The following is a 16,373-nucleotide window of genomic DNA, read 5'->3' on the forward strand; positions in this document are numbered from 1 at the left end:
GTGCCTTACCAGAGGCACCAAACTCTGAGAATGTCCACCATCCAGGCGTCCAGCTCAGAGGGGGAGTTTCTGCCATGTGGGTCCGTCCAGTTAGCGATACTTCCTGTTATTATGCGTAGCGTCAACGTCACGCAGTCCGATTCGCTTCACACCAGTAGATGGAAATACGCTGAATTCACATTTTCTTTCGTTTTTGAGAGTTTGGTGATGGATCCAAACAGCAGCAGGAAGTGAAAACGACGAGTGTGGAGCCCAGAGGGACTCCGCCTGAAGGACGAACACTAAACTCATCCTGACACAGATCTGATGGTTCTGGAGAGAAATGATGGGAAAAACTTTATTTCAGGTGGTTTGACTCACCGACCTGGAGTCTTTATGCAGGTTTGAATCCATCCGTCCATTTTCTAACACCTGGTCCCTCAGTGGGTCAGGAGGAGCTGCTGCCTCTCCAGCTCACGTTCCGGGCGAGAGGCGGGGTCACCTGGATGGGTCACCTGGACAGGTGACCAGTCTGACGCAGGGCAACACACACACTCACACCTAGGGACGATTTGGAGAGGCCAATTAACCTGACTGTCATGTTTCTGGACTGTGGGAGGAAACTGGAGTACCTGGAGAAAACCCACCATGCACAGGGAGAACATGGAGACTCCATGCAGAAAGACCGGGAATCGAACCCAGAACCTTCTTGCTGCAAGGCAGCAGCTCTACCAACTGCGCCACTGTGCAGCCCATGTAGTTTAATCTTCATCAGTAATTCTCTGTTCTCTAATTATTTAGATTTTCTGCTGTGATAAACTGTTTGGTTCTCCAGCTGCAACCTTCTTGCTGCAAGGCAGCAGCTCTACCCACTGCGCCACTGTGCAGCCCCGCATGTTTGACTCATGAAGAGCCATTGAGTCGTGTGCAGACCTTCAAATGAAGCCTGACAGACGCGGTTCGTGCCAAGCTGCAGGAGTCAGACGCCTCCAGCTGCTCGTTTCCCGAAGCAGAACAACAGGCGTCATATGAGCCTCTTCCTGCTGCAGCCTCTGAACCCGCTTTCTCTGGAAAAATGAGGTTTTTTGCTTTGCAAATGAGCAGCGGTGCAGACAGGTTTCCGTTTTTCTCTTCCTCCTCCCCCCCGGCAGCAGCGAGGAGGGCAACGCTGCGATCGCAGCGCAGCTCGCAGAGGGAGGAAGTCAGAGCAGTCATCTGCAGGTTCAGGCTGGCAGACGCACACAGGTGAGTCCGGCAGGTAAATCTGCTGTTTTCCAGCTTTGACTCTGCTGCTGATCTGTGGAGGTCAGCAGATTGGCGTCGGTCACGCTTCATGTTTCAGATCCATCACGTCCACCAGGCAGGATCCAGCGGTTTCACACCTGGAAGCAGCTGCTTCCTTGGGTTCAGGTTTTCTCTCTGATGTGGTTCAGCAGCTTCTTGGTGCGGAGAAAAGAAATCTGCAGATTGGCTGTGAATGAGACGCGTTTCAGATGAAGCATCTGAGGTGATCTGCCTCCCAGAGGGATAAATATCTGTAGGACGGACAGAATATTAGAGGCTTTAGGAATTTACAGGTTGACATTTTGATGGGTTCATCTTCAAAGCAGACAATAGAGAAGTGGGAGCAGCTTTCTATCCGAATCACGAGGTTCTGTTCTGCTTTCTAAGCTCTCGCTTTTCCATTTCTCTGCATGTTTTGAAGCCGATCTGTGTGTTTAGTTGAATCCTGATTCGTCTCCATGTGGACGGATTCCTGGACTCAGCAGGTTTTAACACACATTTATAGAAAGGATTATTCTGTTTGGTATCTAATCTGATCTTAACCGTTCCTGTTTTGGGTTTGTTTGGGTCACAGTAGTAATTTCAGGGTTTAAATCTTTGTTTTAATCAAATTTTCTCATTTTTCTGCCATTTTCCAAACAGAAAGTATTTAAACTTCCGTCTGATTTAATGACGGCGAGGAAAAAAAGTTTGGATCTTTAAATGTTTCCAACATAAATAACATAATAACGTTTTAAAGTTTAGGTTAGAGATCCTTAAGTTCAGTCCAGATTCATTAAATCCGTCAAGTAGACATTAAACATGATAAGTTCAATTTAAATATTCCTGATTTCTGCTGAAACAGATTACGTAGCAATACGAGGAATCAAACATGTTCAGGCATCTAATTTTATAACGCCCTGGTCCAGGCGTGGAGCTGTAGGGGGCCCATGGGGGCCTGGGCCCAGATGGGGGCCCATGGGGGTCTGGGCCCAGATGGGGGTCTGGAGGTGCCAGGGAGGGAGGGATGGTTTCAAGTCGCTTTAATGTCTGATAAGAGCGCCCCCGCCTGTTCAGAAAGGTGTATGTAATGTTAAAGTTCCTGTCCCTCAATGGAACATAACTGTAGTGCTGTCCCAGTTCAGTACAGTAACAGCAGTCAGTCCCAGTGACTGTTTGACTCACGGTTTAGCCAAGGTGCTTCCTGGGTAAAAATGAAACGAGAAACGCAGTGGCATGACTCCGCCCACTTCCAGTGAGACATAACAACTCAATTTGACTAATAAAATCCTGCGGTCAACGGATATTTTCATGCCAACTAAAGAGTTCCTGCTCATTTCTTTGAAGTTTATTTTGTTTTCCTTGAACTGCTGTGATGATCAACTGATCAGAGCCAATAAGACGGAAATAAATCCCGTCTTTGCTCACAGTTTGTTTCTCCGCTGTTCTGGAGACGACCACCAGCAGTTAGCATGCTGCTAGAGCAACGGTGTGCTAGCCCTTTAAATATGGGACTGAACAGGAGTCTGTCAGTCAGATACCAACTTCAGCATCATGAGCATTCACACGTTCATCCACTGCCAACTTCTCATTGGATGAAGGTCCAAAACATGAGAAAAAACTGATGGCTAACGTTTTTGTTTGCGAACGCCCCTTGATAGGATGACGCCCTGGGCTGTGAGTCGATCTGCCACGGGATGCAGGGCCATTTGTGAAGGGATTATTTGTCAGGCCACCCGCCCTCTGATGGCGTTTACTTGTTGATATCGTGGAATCAGGAGCCTTTAAAATCCACCCAATCAAGAGAAAATAGAAATTCAGACTCTTAGCCGCTGCAGGTATTAGCTGGAGTCTCATCGGTGCTGGTAGAAGCAGCATCACTACGTCCTTATCCAAAACTCCATGACGGGAATAAAATGTCAGACAACGAGGAGCAATTCGTGATGTTACAGTCAGAGATGAGCAGCAATAATCTGGGTTATTTCAGTTTCACACTAAATATTTGGTTAGCTAGTTAAATATTTAGCTCAAAGCTAAACACTTTTGACCAAATATCACTACAACGTAAATCCTGTTCCTCATGACGTTTGGGCTCAACATTAGCTGAGCAGACGAAAGCAGAAGGCGATAAGAGGAAGAACATTTCTTAAATTTACCTCAACCTGCCAGTGTGGCCTAATCTGGAATATTTCCTAGAAGTTTGAGTAACATTTAACAGTTTCAGTTTTACAGAATGAATATGAGGGAATTTTTCTGCCATAATCTGAGAGCACACATTTTCATTTTGAAAGCTTCATGTCTTCTCCTCGCGCTCACAGACCAAGTGGCTGTGAGTCTGTGCTGTTCGTGTTCCTGGAGCGTTGATGGCTAAACCCCTGGAGGAGCTTTAGCTTCTCCTCGATGTCACGCATCACGCTGGTTTTATATTGTTATTATTTTTGTGGTTACACGATGCACCAACCCAGACCAAATGCTTTGTCCATGCAGCCAGAGTTTATGGGACGGATTCTTATTAAAACTCAACAGACATGAAATGTCAGAGCTGCTAAAGCCACATTAGCAGCATTGAATTAAATCTCCTGTTTGTTGCTCATCTTTGCTCAGTGCAGCAGGTTTACCTCATCCTGCAGGGCCGGTCCAAGGCTGATGGGGCCTGGGGCAGAATCTGCCTGAGGGGCCCCTCATGCTGCTAAGACCATCAGCAGCTCTAACAGCTTCTGTGTTACATTTAATCTGGGAGAGGAGGAGGAGATTAACTGGCCAACCTAACAACAATCAGTTATAATCCAGTTTATTCATTTGTATTTGTGAACAAACAGCTCAAACTCACAGCATCAGATTGTTGCTATGGTAACAAAACAATCTAACTATGAATATTGTTCTTTGAACTTTTACAAAGTAAACCTACCAGCTCCTTAAAATCTTACATTTAAATGTTTAACAATTTAAATCTTTTAATTTATGCTGAAACCATTAAACCAAATTCAGCAGCATTGATCATCTCAGCAAATAAATGTTACATTTATGTATCTGTGTTAAAATATCAGCATTTATGGCCCCTGAAGCCCTGGGGGCCCCATGGAGCCGCTGACTTCATTTGGATTAAACAGAAGTGAAAATAATTGACATTTATTTTAATTTTGATTTGTTGTTTTTAAGACTAGCTGTGGGTTTAAATATCGTTTCACTGCTGATGTTTTCCTGTAACTTATAATCAGTAATATTTTTACATTTCCTGTCTATGTAACATCTTTTACTATAAAACCACGGTGGACCGGCAGGTTTACTGGGTGACCATTCACACCTATAATAATAAAAATGTTTGTGCTGAACTGGTGGTTTGTGAAGTTTCTGCCTGGCACCAGATGAAGCCGAACATGAATAACTTCACCACCAACAACTTGTTGCTCCCAAATGTTTGTTTTTCATGCAGGCTGCAACATAAGCAGATATTTCCTTCAACATTTTAATAAATTGAGCAGAAATGTGCCTCAGCGCGTTCTTATGACCGTTTCTGCTTACAGCCTGCAGATGTTCGATGTTTCGATAAGCTGCTTCTCGCTTTCGGACAGCAGAGATGGCGACTGTTGCTCAGAACCCGACCTCAGTCCGGCCCAGAAGGTTTCAGGTTGAAAATAAAGTACGACCTACTTTACATGTGAGCCGACGTCTCTGAGATGAAAGGCCACAAAAGATAAAGCCTCTGATGAGACGGGTTCCCACAGGCTTTCTGGAAGCAGAAAGATCCTGTGTGTGTCCAGCGGTTTGCAGTTCAGCCTCCCTGCGGTTCATTCGTTATGTTTTATACTGATAAATGTTTCTATGTGAAGAAAGCAGCTGACTGTGCTGCACCTCATGCTGCTGTCCTCTCTGGTTCTGATAAATCCTGTTCAGACTGCGCTTGGTGAGTCACTTTGAAGGAGTCGGTCCAGACGCGCCGTCCGGCCTCCCAGAGACGATGAACAACTCCACCGAATGTGAACCAGTTCACCAGGCGGCCAACACCTTCTTCATGGTGATCTACAGCCTGGTTTTTCTGGTGAGTGTCTGGTTGGAGCTTCGTGGCTCGTTGTCGGCGCCGCAGTGTGACTCGGTTCCTGCCGTCCTCAGGTGGGTTTGGTCCTGAACGGATTCACGCTGCGGGTTTATTTCTGCGTGTCGCAGCGCCGGGCGTCCAGCAGCGTCACCGTCTTCCTGAAGAACCTGGCGGCCTCCGACTTCCTCATCAGCCTCTGCCTCCCGCTGCGCATCATGAACTTCTCCACCAACTCCACCCTCATCCGACAGGTTTACTGCAACTTCGGCGCCTCCGCCTTTTACCTCAACATGTACGCCAGCATCCTGTTCATGGGCTACATCGCCGCCAACAGGTAGGCCTGAGCTATCGCACAGCTTCGACCAGAAACGACCAGCTGAAGGCACCTCACATTATTTTCAGGTCCAACAGATTACAAGAAGAAAACAACCCCAACATTCATTCATTCATTCATTTGCATATTACCTGCCAAAGATACACAGAAACAGAATGAAACACTGTTTATGTCCTGGATCCTCTGCATGGAGACGATGTAACGATATAAAAACTGTGACGTGCTTCTCTGCATTCTAGAAATGCAGAAATAGATTTAAAACCAGAACTTCACGCCCGTCTGCAGGGCTGGTCACCTGAAGTTCCCCGGGGTTTTCCCGGTGAAACGCCTTAATTCTCAGTTTTCTTCTGCTTTTCCCGTCAGAACTTCAGTTTGTTAGTTTCCTTCCTGCTGCAGAATCTGGGACCTTTACTCAGCAGTTTGAAGCTCATAATGACGCTTTACAAGAAATCTGATTTATTTTTTTATCGTAACCTGAGCTAATGATCTGGTTTTAGGTAGAATAAAGTCTCCAAGGGAAAACAACAGGAAGCTGGATCCTCTGTTGAGTCCTGGGCTAAATTAGCTGCGTTAGCAAACAATGTACTTAGCGGAAGCTAAGTGTGTTATGCATGTAGCACATCATCTGTGTTACCCTCTGCTGTAATACGAACGCCGTATACATCAGCTCAGAGGAGGGGCTGCGCCTGGAAGGCGGGGCTAAGTCCACCCAGGCATTGTGCAGCTGGATGGTTGCCATGGAGACTAAAGCTTTTCTCAAACTGAAATAATCAAAGCAACACTCCAGGTCTGGTTTAGATCAGGGAATGACGTCATAACATGAAAATAAAAAAATCTGCAGCGTCAAATGAAAATTAGCTCCAATCTTAGCAGAAACGTTTCCACCAGATCAGGAAGGAAACACTGGAAGCTGCATCAGCAGAAAACTAAATGAGTTGATAAGATCCATGAAAGATTATACATGACGAAAATAATAAAATCCAGAATAATAAGGAACAATATTGCTATTAACAACCAAAACAAACATAAAATAGTCGAATCTGAATAGATGATACAAACGTTGCTACAGTGAAAAATAAAATAATATATAATGAGATATAAACCAGCTAGAGTGAATTTTGCTTCCAAAACATCTGACCTCTGACCTTTCAGGAAGCCTCACCACCTCTGGTGCCGAGATACGAACCAGCCGTGATGCTGGGAAAGTTTCATCTGGTCTCTGGTTCAATGGGGAACCGAGCAGCAACCAGAACCAGAACCAGAACTCGGGCTGCGTTCACCCGACCGGCCGCATCTGTGGCTATGCTAACTAGTCTTAGCATTCATGACAGGACCTGCAGAAGGGGAAAAGCTGCAGCAGAATGAATGAGCAGCACTGCAGGGAGAGGTGATTAACAGCGCTAAGACCCGCCTCCTGGCTCTGACTGGTTGCTTCTGTCATTGGGAGAAGGCAGAAGAGCTCGAGTTTTTTTCACACATTGTCTCAGCAAGCTGTCACGACTGTAGACAGCTTGTTATGAAACTTAACAAATATGTACAAAATTTATTTTTTATAAAAGTTCCATAAAGCAGCTTTAACAGAAATGCTGGAATAAAACTGTACAAACAACAGCTGTGAAAGACATCGCTACCTTAACGATGCTAATGTCATTAGCATCGTTACCTTAATGATGCTAACGATGCTAACGTCATTAGCATCGCTACCTTAACGATGCTAACGATGCTAACGTCATTAGCATCGCTACCTTAACGATGCTAACAATGCTAACGTCATTAGCATCGCTACCTTAACGATGCTAACGATGCTAACGTCATTAGCATCGCTACCTTAACGATGCTAACAATGCTAACGTCATTTGCATCGCTACCTTAATTATGCTAACGATGCTAATGTCGTTACCTTAATGATGCTAACGATGCTAACGTCATTAGCATCGCTACCTTAACGATGCTAACAATGCTAACGTCATTAGCATCGTTACCTTAATAATGCTAACAATGCTAACGTCATTAGCATTGTTACCTTAATTATGCTAACGATGCTAACGTCATTAGCATCGTTACCTTAATAATGCTAACAATGCTAACGTCATTAGCATTGTTACCTTAATTATGCTAACGTCATTAGCATCGCTACCTTAACGATGCTAACGTCATTAGCATCGTTACCTTAATGATGCTAACGAAGCTAACGTTGTTACCTTAATGGTGCTAACGATGCTAACGTCATTAGCATCGCTACCTTAGCTTCGTACATGGTAAATCAGACATTAATTACCGAACATCCTGAATCTTTACTCGTCTGAACTCCGTCTTCTCCCTCCTCGGCTCCAAATGTCTCCCGTTTGTGTTTTCCGCGTCAGAAGGCGCCGCAGCACATAAACAACGTTTCCCACTTCCGGGAACTTTAGAACTTAGTGCAGAGGAACAGCGCCACTTGCTGGCGAAAACGAGAACTGCAGCAAGTGGTGAAATAAAAGCTACATAGAATTGATTAAATACTTTCTCAGGTATTAATTTTTATATTTGTTATAAACGTTTTATTCTTTTCTGCAAATCAACTGATCATCTGGAAATGAAATTCCACTCCACAATTTATTTATTGTTCATAGAAATTAAAAAATAAAAATAAAAAAATCAGGATCCTGTCAATTACAAAATTAATCATATTGTATTTTCAAAGATTGTGTTTAGCAGTAAAAATGTAATGTTCCCTCCCAGACCAATAAACACACATCCGTTTTTGCCCTGAACCCCCCTATCTGGGTTAAATGGTTCGTTCCTGCCTGGAGCTTCACGGTGACGCTGTTCAGCTGCAGTCAGTAGAAACTGCAGCTGAATACAGCAGCGACTGTGGCAGTTACTGTGCTGCTAAGAAAAGTTATAGTCAGGTTTTCAAAAACAAAATAGAGAGAAAAAGGCAAGAGTGTTAATTTATAACCCAGTTTTTCTCCAAGAGGTGAGTAGACTGTGTGAGATTATCAACCATTTAGCATCGTTAGCTTAGCTACAGACTGTTTGCCTCCATTTCACTAGCATTTAATGAATTAAGGAAACAAATTACCAACATATTCATATATTTAACTTGTCGTTGTAAAAACGACTCTAAGCAAATCTAACCAGAGGAATAATAAGTAAGTTGTTGGTTAATCCGGCCCACTGTCCCTTTAAATGAGACGCCATTTAAAGGGCAGTTGACAGATTTCCACTGACAGAAGATTTTCTGCCCAAAAGAAAATCATCAACAAAACACAAATGTCTTTACGTTTTATGGTTCAAACAGTGAAAAATATTTAGATTTTGTCCTTTCAAAGCAGGATTTAACTGGATAATAGTAACGTTTGTTATTTATCAACAACAATTCGAATAATTCAGCAATGAAATATGGAAGCAGGTTATAACCTGGGCGAAGTGGATGGGCCGATTTATACGGTACCAACATTATTTCTGGCTGGGACCAATAAAACAAGCGGAGGCTCGTCCATCTGTCTGCAGACAGGCTGACATGTCCAAGCTAGCCCAGCATGAAGGCCCAGAAAACAAGATGGACGCTCAACACCTGCAGTGAAAACAGCCTCCAGTCACCATCTGCTGGATTTAGATTGCTCCTGCTTCAACTTCGTTCCAACTTTTATTTCTACTGCGTTGATGATCTTTAGTGTCCCTCAGTGTCCCTCAGTGTCCCTCTGTCCAACCACAGTTGGACAGAGGGCCACTGTCCAACTGTCCAACTTGGCCTGTGGGGGCCAACTGTCCTGGCCCCCACAGGCCCTCCTGGCCTGTGGGGGCGCTGCACCAAGAACCACTGAAGGAAACGACACAGAAACCTCTGAAGACACCGAGAGCAACTTCCTTCTTCACCAGATGGAAACAAGATGGAGGATTTTAGCGGCTGGAGGATTTCTCTTTAGGCTAAAGACCAGGAGCCGTTTCTGCTGCTAGCGCTAGGCTAACATGTTAGCTTTGGTTGTGTTTACCCAGAATGCAATGTGCTGCTGCTGGAGGATTTCTCTTTAGGCTAAAGACCAGGAGCCGTTTCTGCTGCTAGCGCTAGGCTAACATGTTAGCTTTGGTTGTGTTTACCCAGAATGCAATGTGCTGCTGCTGGAGGATTTCTCTTTAGGCTAAAGACCAGGAGCTGTTTCTGCTGCTAGCGCTAGGCTAGCATGTTAGCTTTGGTTGGATTTACCCAGAATGCAATGTGCTGCTGTTGGAGGATTTCTCTTTAGGCTAAAGACCAGGAGCCGTTTCTGCTGCTAGCGCTAGGCTAACATGTTAGCTTTGGTTGGATTTACCCAGAATGCCCTGCGCTGCTGTTGGAGGATTTCTCTTTAGGCTAAAGAGCAGGAGCCATTTCTGCTGCTAGCGCTAGGCTAACATGTTAGCTTTGGTTGGATTTACCCAGAATGCCCTGCGCTGCTGTTGGAGGATTTCTCTTTAGGCTAAAGACCAGGAGCCGTTTCTGTTGACCAACATCCACACAGAAAACAATCCAAAGGAAAACTTTGCTAGTATAAACAGATTCACAGCAGTTCAAAAGATGATCATGATCCTCGTCACGACGTGTTTCTGCCTCTGCGTCCTCGTTAGCTCACATGGTGGTTTGAGGATCTGAGCCAGCGGGAAATCGGGAGGATTCCCTGCTGGCCTCTGACGGACTGGTCCTCATGGACGGAGGGAAATGATGAAGGTGGAAGATGAATCTTAGCAGAGCTTTCTGTCCCTTTAAGACCAGCGCTTCATTTGACAAACAGCAGCTCTGAAAGCTCACAGTTGGTCGAGTTCACTGCAGAAACGCACGTCTGCTGTAGGCGCAGAGGCAACCAGGTGGGGCTGAAGGAGCCAGGTTACAGAAAGGAAAAGCATCAGTGGAGGATGCTGTCAAGCCTGAAAAGCTGCCTGTCTCTTCTGTCTGACAGACGGAGGATATAAGTGATATAACATTTGATCTAATTGATCATTAGGACAGGCGGATTGGGGCAGCGTCTGCCGTGAAGCGGGCGCTGTACCGGTCCGTCGTGGTGAAGAGAGAGCTGAGCCAAAAAGCGAAGCTCTCGATTTACCGGTCGATCTACGTTCCCACCCTCATCTATGGTCATGAGCTTTGGGTCATGACCGAAAGAACGAGATCACGGATACAAGCGGCCGAAATGGGTTTCCTCCTCCGCAGGGTGGCTGGGCTCTCCCTTAGAGAGAGAAGCTCGGTCATCCGGGAGGGACTCAGAGTAGAGCCGCTGCTCCTCCACGTCCAGAGGAGCCAGTTGAGGCTCGGGCATCTGGTCAGGATGCCTCCTGGACGCCTCCCTGGTGAGGAGTTCAGGTCCCACCGGGAGGAGGGGAGCCGCTGAGCCGCTGTGTGTTTTGTGATGAGAGGAAAACAACGTGGGTCATTTTACTCAGCGGTTCTGGAACTCAAACATCTGGAGTCCAGGAAAATGTGGGCAGGTTGTTTGACATCCTTCTGACTCAGGTTGGGTGAAATCAGAGGTTTTAAAATCTGTCCGGTCAGCAGTTTGAGACGGTTTTATCGGTCTTGGCTTGTTTGAGCTGTGAGGTCATTGATTGATTCATTAGAGCCGAGAGGCTGAACAGCTTCAGCTCGGACATTTTCACTTCCCTGTTCTCACAAGTTCATTTTACATCTGATTGTTGCCAGGGCAACAAGATCACTGCCATGTAAAGAACAACAAGAAAATATGAAAACGTAGCCGGGACATGTCTGAGCCCGACGGCCGGTTGGACCTGTTTACTTCCTGTTTCTTGTTGGTGTGGCAGGCCTCCCTCCTCCACCGCTAACCGGAGCATTTTGTGCTAAATTTGCACATTTCTGCACGTATCTGTGGCCACATTAACATGAGATTCACACACTGACAGTCGAGGAGAGGGTTTCAGGATGTGGGTTAGCTTCATGCTAACTTCCTGCAGGCTGCTGTTCAGCTGTAGAGCTGAAATGTTTTCTGGTCTGAAGACTCAGAGCTGTGGTATGAAATGGCTGCATGCACCGAGGAGCCCGGTTCTGGTTCTGCTGGACCAGAACCCAGCAGAACCAGGTCCAGCTTCCTGTTTTTCCTGTTGCCATGAGGGAAAGTCCGGTGGCAGGCCAGCAGCTCCAGGCTCTGCTGGGTTTTAGAGAAAACTATGAAACTAATTTGAATAACTGAAATAACTGAGGATCAATGGAAAGTTTTTCAAGTGCTTCTAGTTTCCTGGAGGTTTTTCTTTTCCACTCGTCATCAGTTCAGCCCTGTTTCTGTCTAAACCGCTCAGGAATGCGAAGCCTCCTGATCTCAGTTTAGTCACAACATGAAGATGTTAATTTAAGATTGAGCCAAGAGGCTTTGCCACCAGCTCCTTCCTGAAAGGAAACCTTTTAAAATGTATCCATGAGAGCTGAGAGGTTAAAACTCTGACAGAAAAATCCTGATGTCTGAAGCGTCGTTAGCTCAGAACCTGTCTGGCTTTTTCTGAACATGAGTCCAAGCAGAGATTATAATCTGTTTCTGCTGATTTCTACGCACGTTTTAATCTCTGCAGCTTCTTTCAAACTCAGTTGCCTTCGAGTTGTGGTAGACGTGGCTCTTGTCGCCTGATTGTATTTCTTTTCTTTCCTTTTTTATCTCCATCTTGAAACCATCTGACTTCCTGCTCCAACCTTTAGGGCCTCAGAGTTTCGTCTGAAACTTTCCATCTGAACAATCTTCTCCGTTTTGAAGGTTTTGTCTTTTTCTGTCTCCATGAATTTCTTTTGCTGGTTTGACGGAGTAAATCCTTAGATTGTGTGTTTGTGCCAGTTCTGTGCTCGGGTTGGTCTGACCGTCTGGACTTGGAGAAGTGGTAAATGTTCGGGTTTCGGTTTTGAACCTTCAGTGACGTTGTGATTAAACTTTGATGCTTCATATCCGTCCAGCCATCGGGCTTCTCCCACTCCTCACCTGGAACCAGGTGGTGGAGACCAATCCTGCTTCAGCTGGTTCTGCCTGCGGCGTCTCATCGGGACGACGCCTCCAGGAACGAGTCCAGATCTGAACCTCAGCTCCTTTAAATACGTTTATTTTCCATTTTCCCTCTTTTAAACGGTCTGACACCAACAATGTCAGATGGTTCTGAGCTTCAACATGAAGCTTTCTGTACTCTACTGCCCTCTAGTGGAATTACAGCACAAATATAACTCATTTGCTCCAAACTTGAGAAGAACCTTCAAAATGGATTGTAATATAAATGACTGTTTATTTGTTTAATGTAATTCTTCGGCCAGTTTTTATCTCTTATCTTTTTCTTGTCTGATCTTAATGTTTCTTGCTGCTTCATCTGCCAGTTTCATATGAAGGCACTTTGAATAGTTTTTGTAGATAAAGTGTGGTTTAAACCAGACGTTTTCGGATGACGAACACAGACCAAACCTTTGAGGTGACCTGAAGGTGAGTCGGTCTCCAGAGCCACTGCTTTCCGTTTTGATTAAACTGTCGGCTGGTTTTTGTCTGTAACAGGAAGTCCTGACCCAAAAACCCCAAACTTCACGTCCTGAATATGTCAGCCTAGTTTTTACCCAGACGGCAGCTGGAATCAGTCCCACTGGGTTTTTACTCTATGACGGCTCTTTTTCCTGCAGGTACATGAAGATCGTCCATCCTTTGGGAAATCACTTCATCCACAAGGCCCGAGCCGCTTACATCATCTCCATGTTGACATGGGGCTTCCTCCTGACGATGACCAGCTCCTACGTGATCCTGTCCCTCATCACCCAGAAGGGTCAGGAGAATCTGCCCGGTATGGTCAGCTGTGACGTCCTGCACAGCGATCAGCTCAGACTGCTCTACAAGGTCATCCACACCTGCTCCGCCGCCATCTTTGTGGCCGTCCTCATCAGCCTCATCTGGTTCTACCACAGCACCTCCCGCAGGCTGGCGCAGGCGCAGAAGAATCAGTCGACTTCCAGCAACTCCAAGAAGCTCGCCAAGTCCCGGCGGAACATGCTGGTTCTGGTCTCGGTCTTCTGCATCTGCTTTGTCCCCTACCACCTGATTCGCCTTCCCTACGCCTTCATGAAGGAGCTGATCTGCTCCTGGAAGGGGTGGTTCTTCTACCTGAAGGAGCTGACCGTCCTGGTGTCGGTCCTCAACGTCTGCTTGGACCCGCTCATCTACTTCATCTTCTGCAAGGCGTTCCGGGCCCAGATGACCATGAGGCGGGTCTCCAACAACACGGACAGTCCGACGCAGCCGGACGCCGCCGACAGGCGGAGCAGCGACGGATGGATGAACTCCCTCAGGAACCTCAGGAAGTTGTCAGTCATCTCGCTGACCAGGCAAACCAGCGTCTTGTAGAAGCTCCTGAACCGACCTTTACCAATGTCAGAAAATCCCGACTGGAAGTTCAAGAAATCCCTGTAAATCCATCTTACAGGAGTCATTGAATCCCCAACAGATCCTGAACCTGGCGCCAGTGGAGGGAAGTCGTTGATCTTCACCTTTAATAGTTCAACCTGAACATCCTCTTATGAACAGGAAGAACACAGAGGCTCTCAAACATGGTCCAGTTAAATAAGTTGCATCATATAATCTCATAAACATCAACACATTTTTGGGACTTTATTCAGTTATTTGACTGAAATTGACAGCAGAGTCATGCTGACTGTTTAGTGTCGACCAATGACTTTCAAGGTTTTAAGCGTCTCCCAGAATCTTTCTAAAGCTTTGGCTGTTTCACTCGTGTTTCAGGTGGTTCAGGTTCAAATGAAGCGAGTCCAAAAGTCGGTCCATTGTGTTTCTGTGTTTCCATCACCGTTTCAGCTCTGCTCATTTTAAGTATCACAGCAGAACAGCTGGTTGGACCAGCAAAATCCAAAATCCTTCATTTCCCATCATCATTTTTGATCTTGCTTGAGGTGGTTTTTGAGTTAATGTGCCAGAGGGGAGGTGGAAACACAGAATAAGGTCTAATTCTCCCATCCACTGGTCCGGGGTGCCTCACCAGAAACACAAAGCTCAGGAATATTTCACAGTCCAAGCTTGTAGGGGAAAAGTCCTCATTCATCTGAGATGTGTGGTCCAGTTAGCTAGCAACCTCTACTTCCTGTTTATCACGGCCATGCGTAGCGTCTGATGAAATCGCTATGCAGTCTGATTAGCACTGTTAGCACCGTTAGCGCTGTTAGCACCGTTAGCACCGTTAGCACTGTTAGCACCGTTAGCACTGTTAGCACCGTTAGCACTGTTAGCACCGTTAGCACCGTTAGCGGCTTAGACAGCAGCTGTGATGAGGCCAAGGTGATACTCTCACTGACCGTCCCTGACCAAAGGTTCAACGGTGTGAATGTCACATGCAGGCTAGTTAGCTTAGCTTCAAGTTGATGTGAATTATCTGCAGAAACACAATAGCTGAGCCAAAGAGAAAAGCTGTTGATTTACTGGTCCGTCTACGTTCTGACCCTCAGAGACGGTCATGAACCCTGGATCACGTCCGGAGGGACTGGCAGCCGACCTGACACGGACGTGTGCCTGGGAATCTGGTGGTGGGGCCGCTGCTTTTAATAACAAGCTAATCATAACAAGCTAATCATAACAAGCTAATCATCTGCAGGGCCGGTTTCATCAACGTCTCTTTGGGAATCACTTTGTCGCAGCTCATCGTGATAGGTATTTTCCTAGAACCTACATAAAAGAACCACAGACAACGTATATGAATTTTATGACCAAGCTTTTGCAAAAGGAGAAGACTCTGTCAACTGCTCCTCTGAGCCGTTCACAGAGCGTCTGAAGATCTTTGGGTACAGCTTGTCTGTTATTATCAAACTTCAAAGAGGGAGGATAGGCAAGATAGACAGCAGAGGAAAAACAGCAAAGGTCGTAAAACAATTTACCTAAACAACTAGCAACCCAGTTCCAGATGTGACATCTGATCTGAGCCCGGTTCAAATCTCGGTCAAACTGTTTCACCTGAAGATGAACAGGCAGCTGTGACCCCCAGCTCAGTTACACTAAAGAAGAGAACATTTTAAACTGACTAACATTAGACTGAATATGAACTAAAGTAACAACAAAATGATAATACCAAAAAATCCCTATCACATCGTTTCTCTGAGTTTCTGCTGAGAAAAGGAAGCAGCTGCTGCTTTTCCAGGTTTGTCCATGAAGATCTGTGGCTTCAACAAAAACGGCTTTTCTGATGAACGTCCTGAACACATGCACAGTTTGGGGTTAAGTGCCCAACTGGAATCTAACCAACAACCTTCTGATTCCCTCAGAGCCACAGCAGCTCAACACTCCTAATCTCTTTAATAATCTCCCAATAATCCAATAATCCTGTTTTCCAGAGGTTTAGTCGCACTGGTCCCTTTAAATGTGAAGAGTTCTTGATAAGGAGTCAAAGTTCGCGTCTGATTGGTCGACTAAACAGGAGCGAATGTAGGAAAAGTATTTACACCCTTGTTGTTTTCTTCTGCTCTGGCATAAATGTCAGATTATCAGATTATTGTTAATGTCAAATGAAGATAATCTGAGAAAACATATAAAGTTTTTTAAAACTATGATTTCTGTAATTAAGAGTTAATTTCTGGAAATATTCGTATCTGTGTGCAATATGTTTATTTATCTACATTTAGTCTGTTTATCAGGAAAACTTTGATGGGATTTCATTCAAATGTCTTTACAACGTTTTAGTGTTTTCATCATTGTTAATAAAAACTTTCTGGAAGATTCATTCATTCATTCATTCATTCATTCATTCATTCATTCATTCAGTTCAGAATGAAGGTCATAAAAT

At 45.3% G+C, this 16,373-nt stretch overlaps 1 protein-coding gene across 1 annotated transcript; it reads left to right on the top strand.

Annotated features, from left to right (window-relative positions):
* Positions 1-917: 917 nt before the first annotated feature.
* Positions 918-16,310, top strand: LOC103460051 (P2Y purinoceptor 14-like). The gene is made up of 4 exons (XM_008402031.3): positions 918-1,224; positions 5,137-5,281; positions 5,353-5,612; positions 13,222-16,310. Exons 1-4 carry the CDS (start codon positions 1,055-1,057, stop codon positions 13,934-13,936), a joined length of 1,290 nt encoding a protein of 429 aa, XP_008400253.3. The 5' UTR covers positions 918-1,054; the 3' UTR covers positions 13,937-16,310.
* The last annotated feature ends 63 nt before the right edge of the window (positions 16,311-16,373 follow it).

The sequence above is a fragment of the Poecilia reticulata genome, chromosome 13 (assembly GCF_904066995.2).
Source record: "Poecilia reticulata chromosome 13, P_reticulata-male-v2, whole genome shotgun sequence".
Classification (NCBI taxonomy): Eukaryota; Metazoa; Chordata; class Actinopteri; order Cyprinodontiformes; family Poeciliidae; genus Poecilia; species Poecilia reticulata.

What these genes read in the sequence shown, in the direction of transcription:
- LOC103460051 (XM_008402031.3), top strand. Translation starts at nt 1,055, where the DNA reads ATGAGGTTTTTTGCTTTGCAAATGAGCAGCGGTGCAGACAGGTTTCCG. An exon ending in TCTACAGCCTGGTTTTTCTG is followed by an intron (nt 5,282 to 5,352) that starts GTGAGTGTCTGG and finishes TGCCGTCCTCAG; the next exon opens with GTGGGTTTGGTCCTGAACGG. An exon ending in GGCTACATCGCCGCCAACAG is followed by an intron (nt 5,613 to 13,221) that starts GTAGGCCTGAGC and finishes TTTTTCCTGCAG; the next exon opens with GTACATGAAGATCGTCCATC.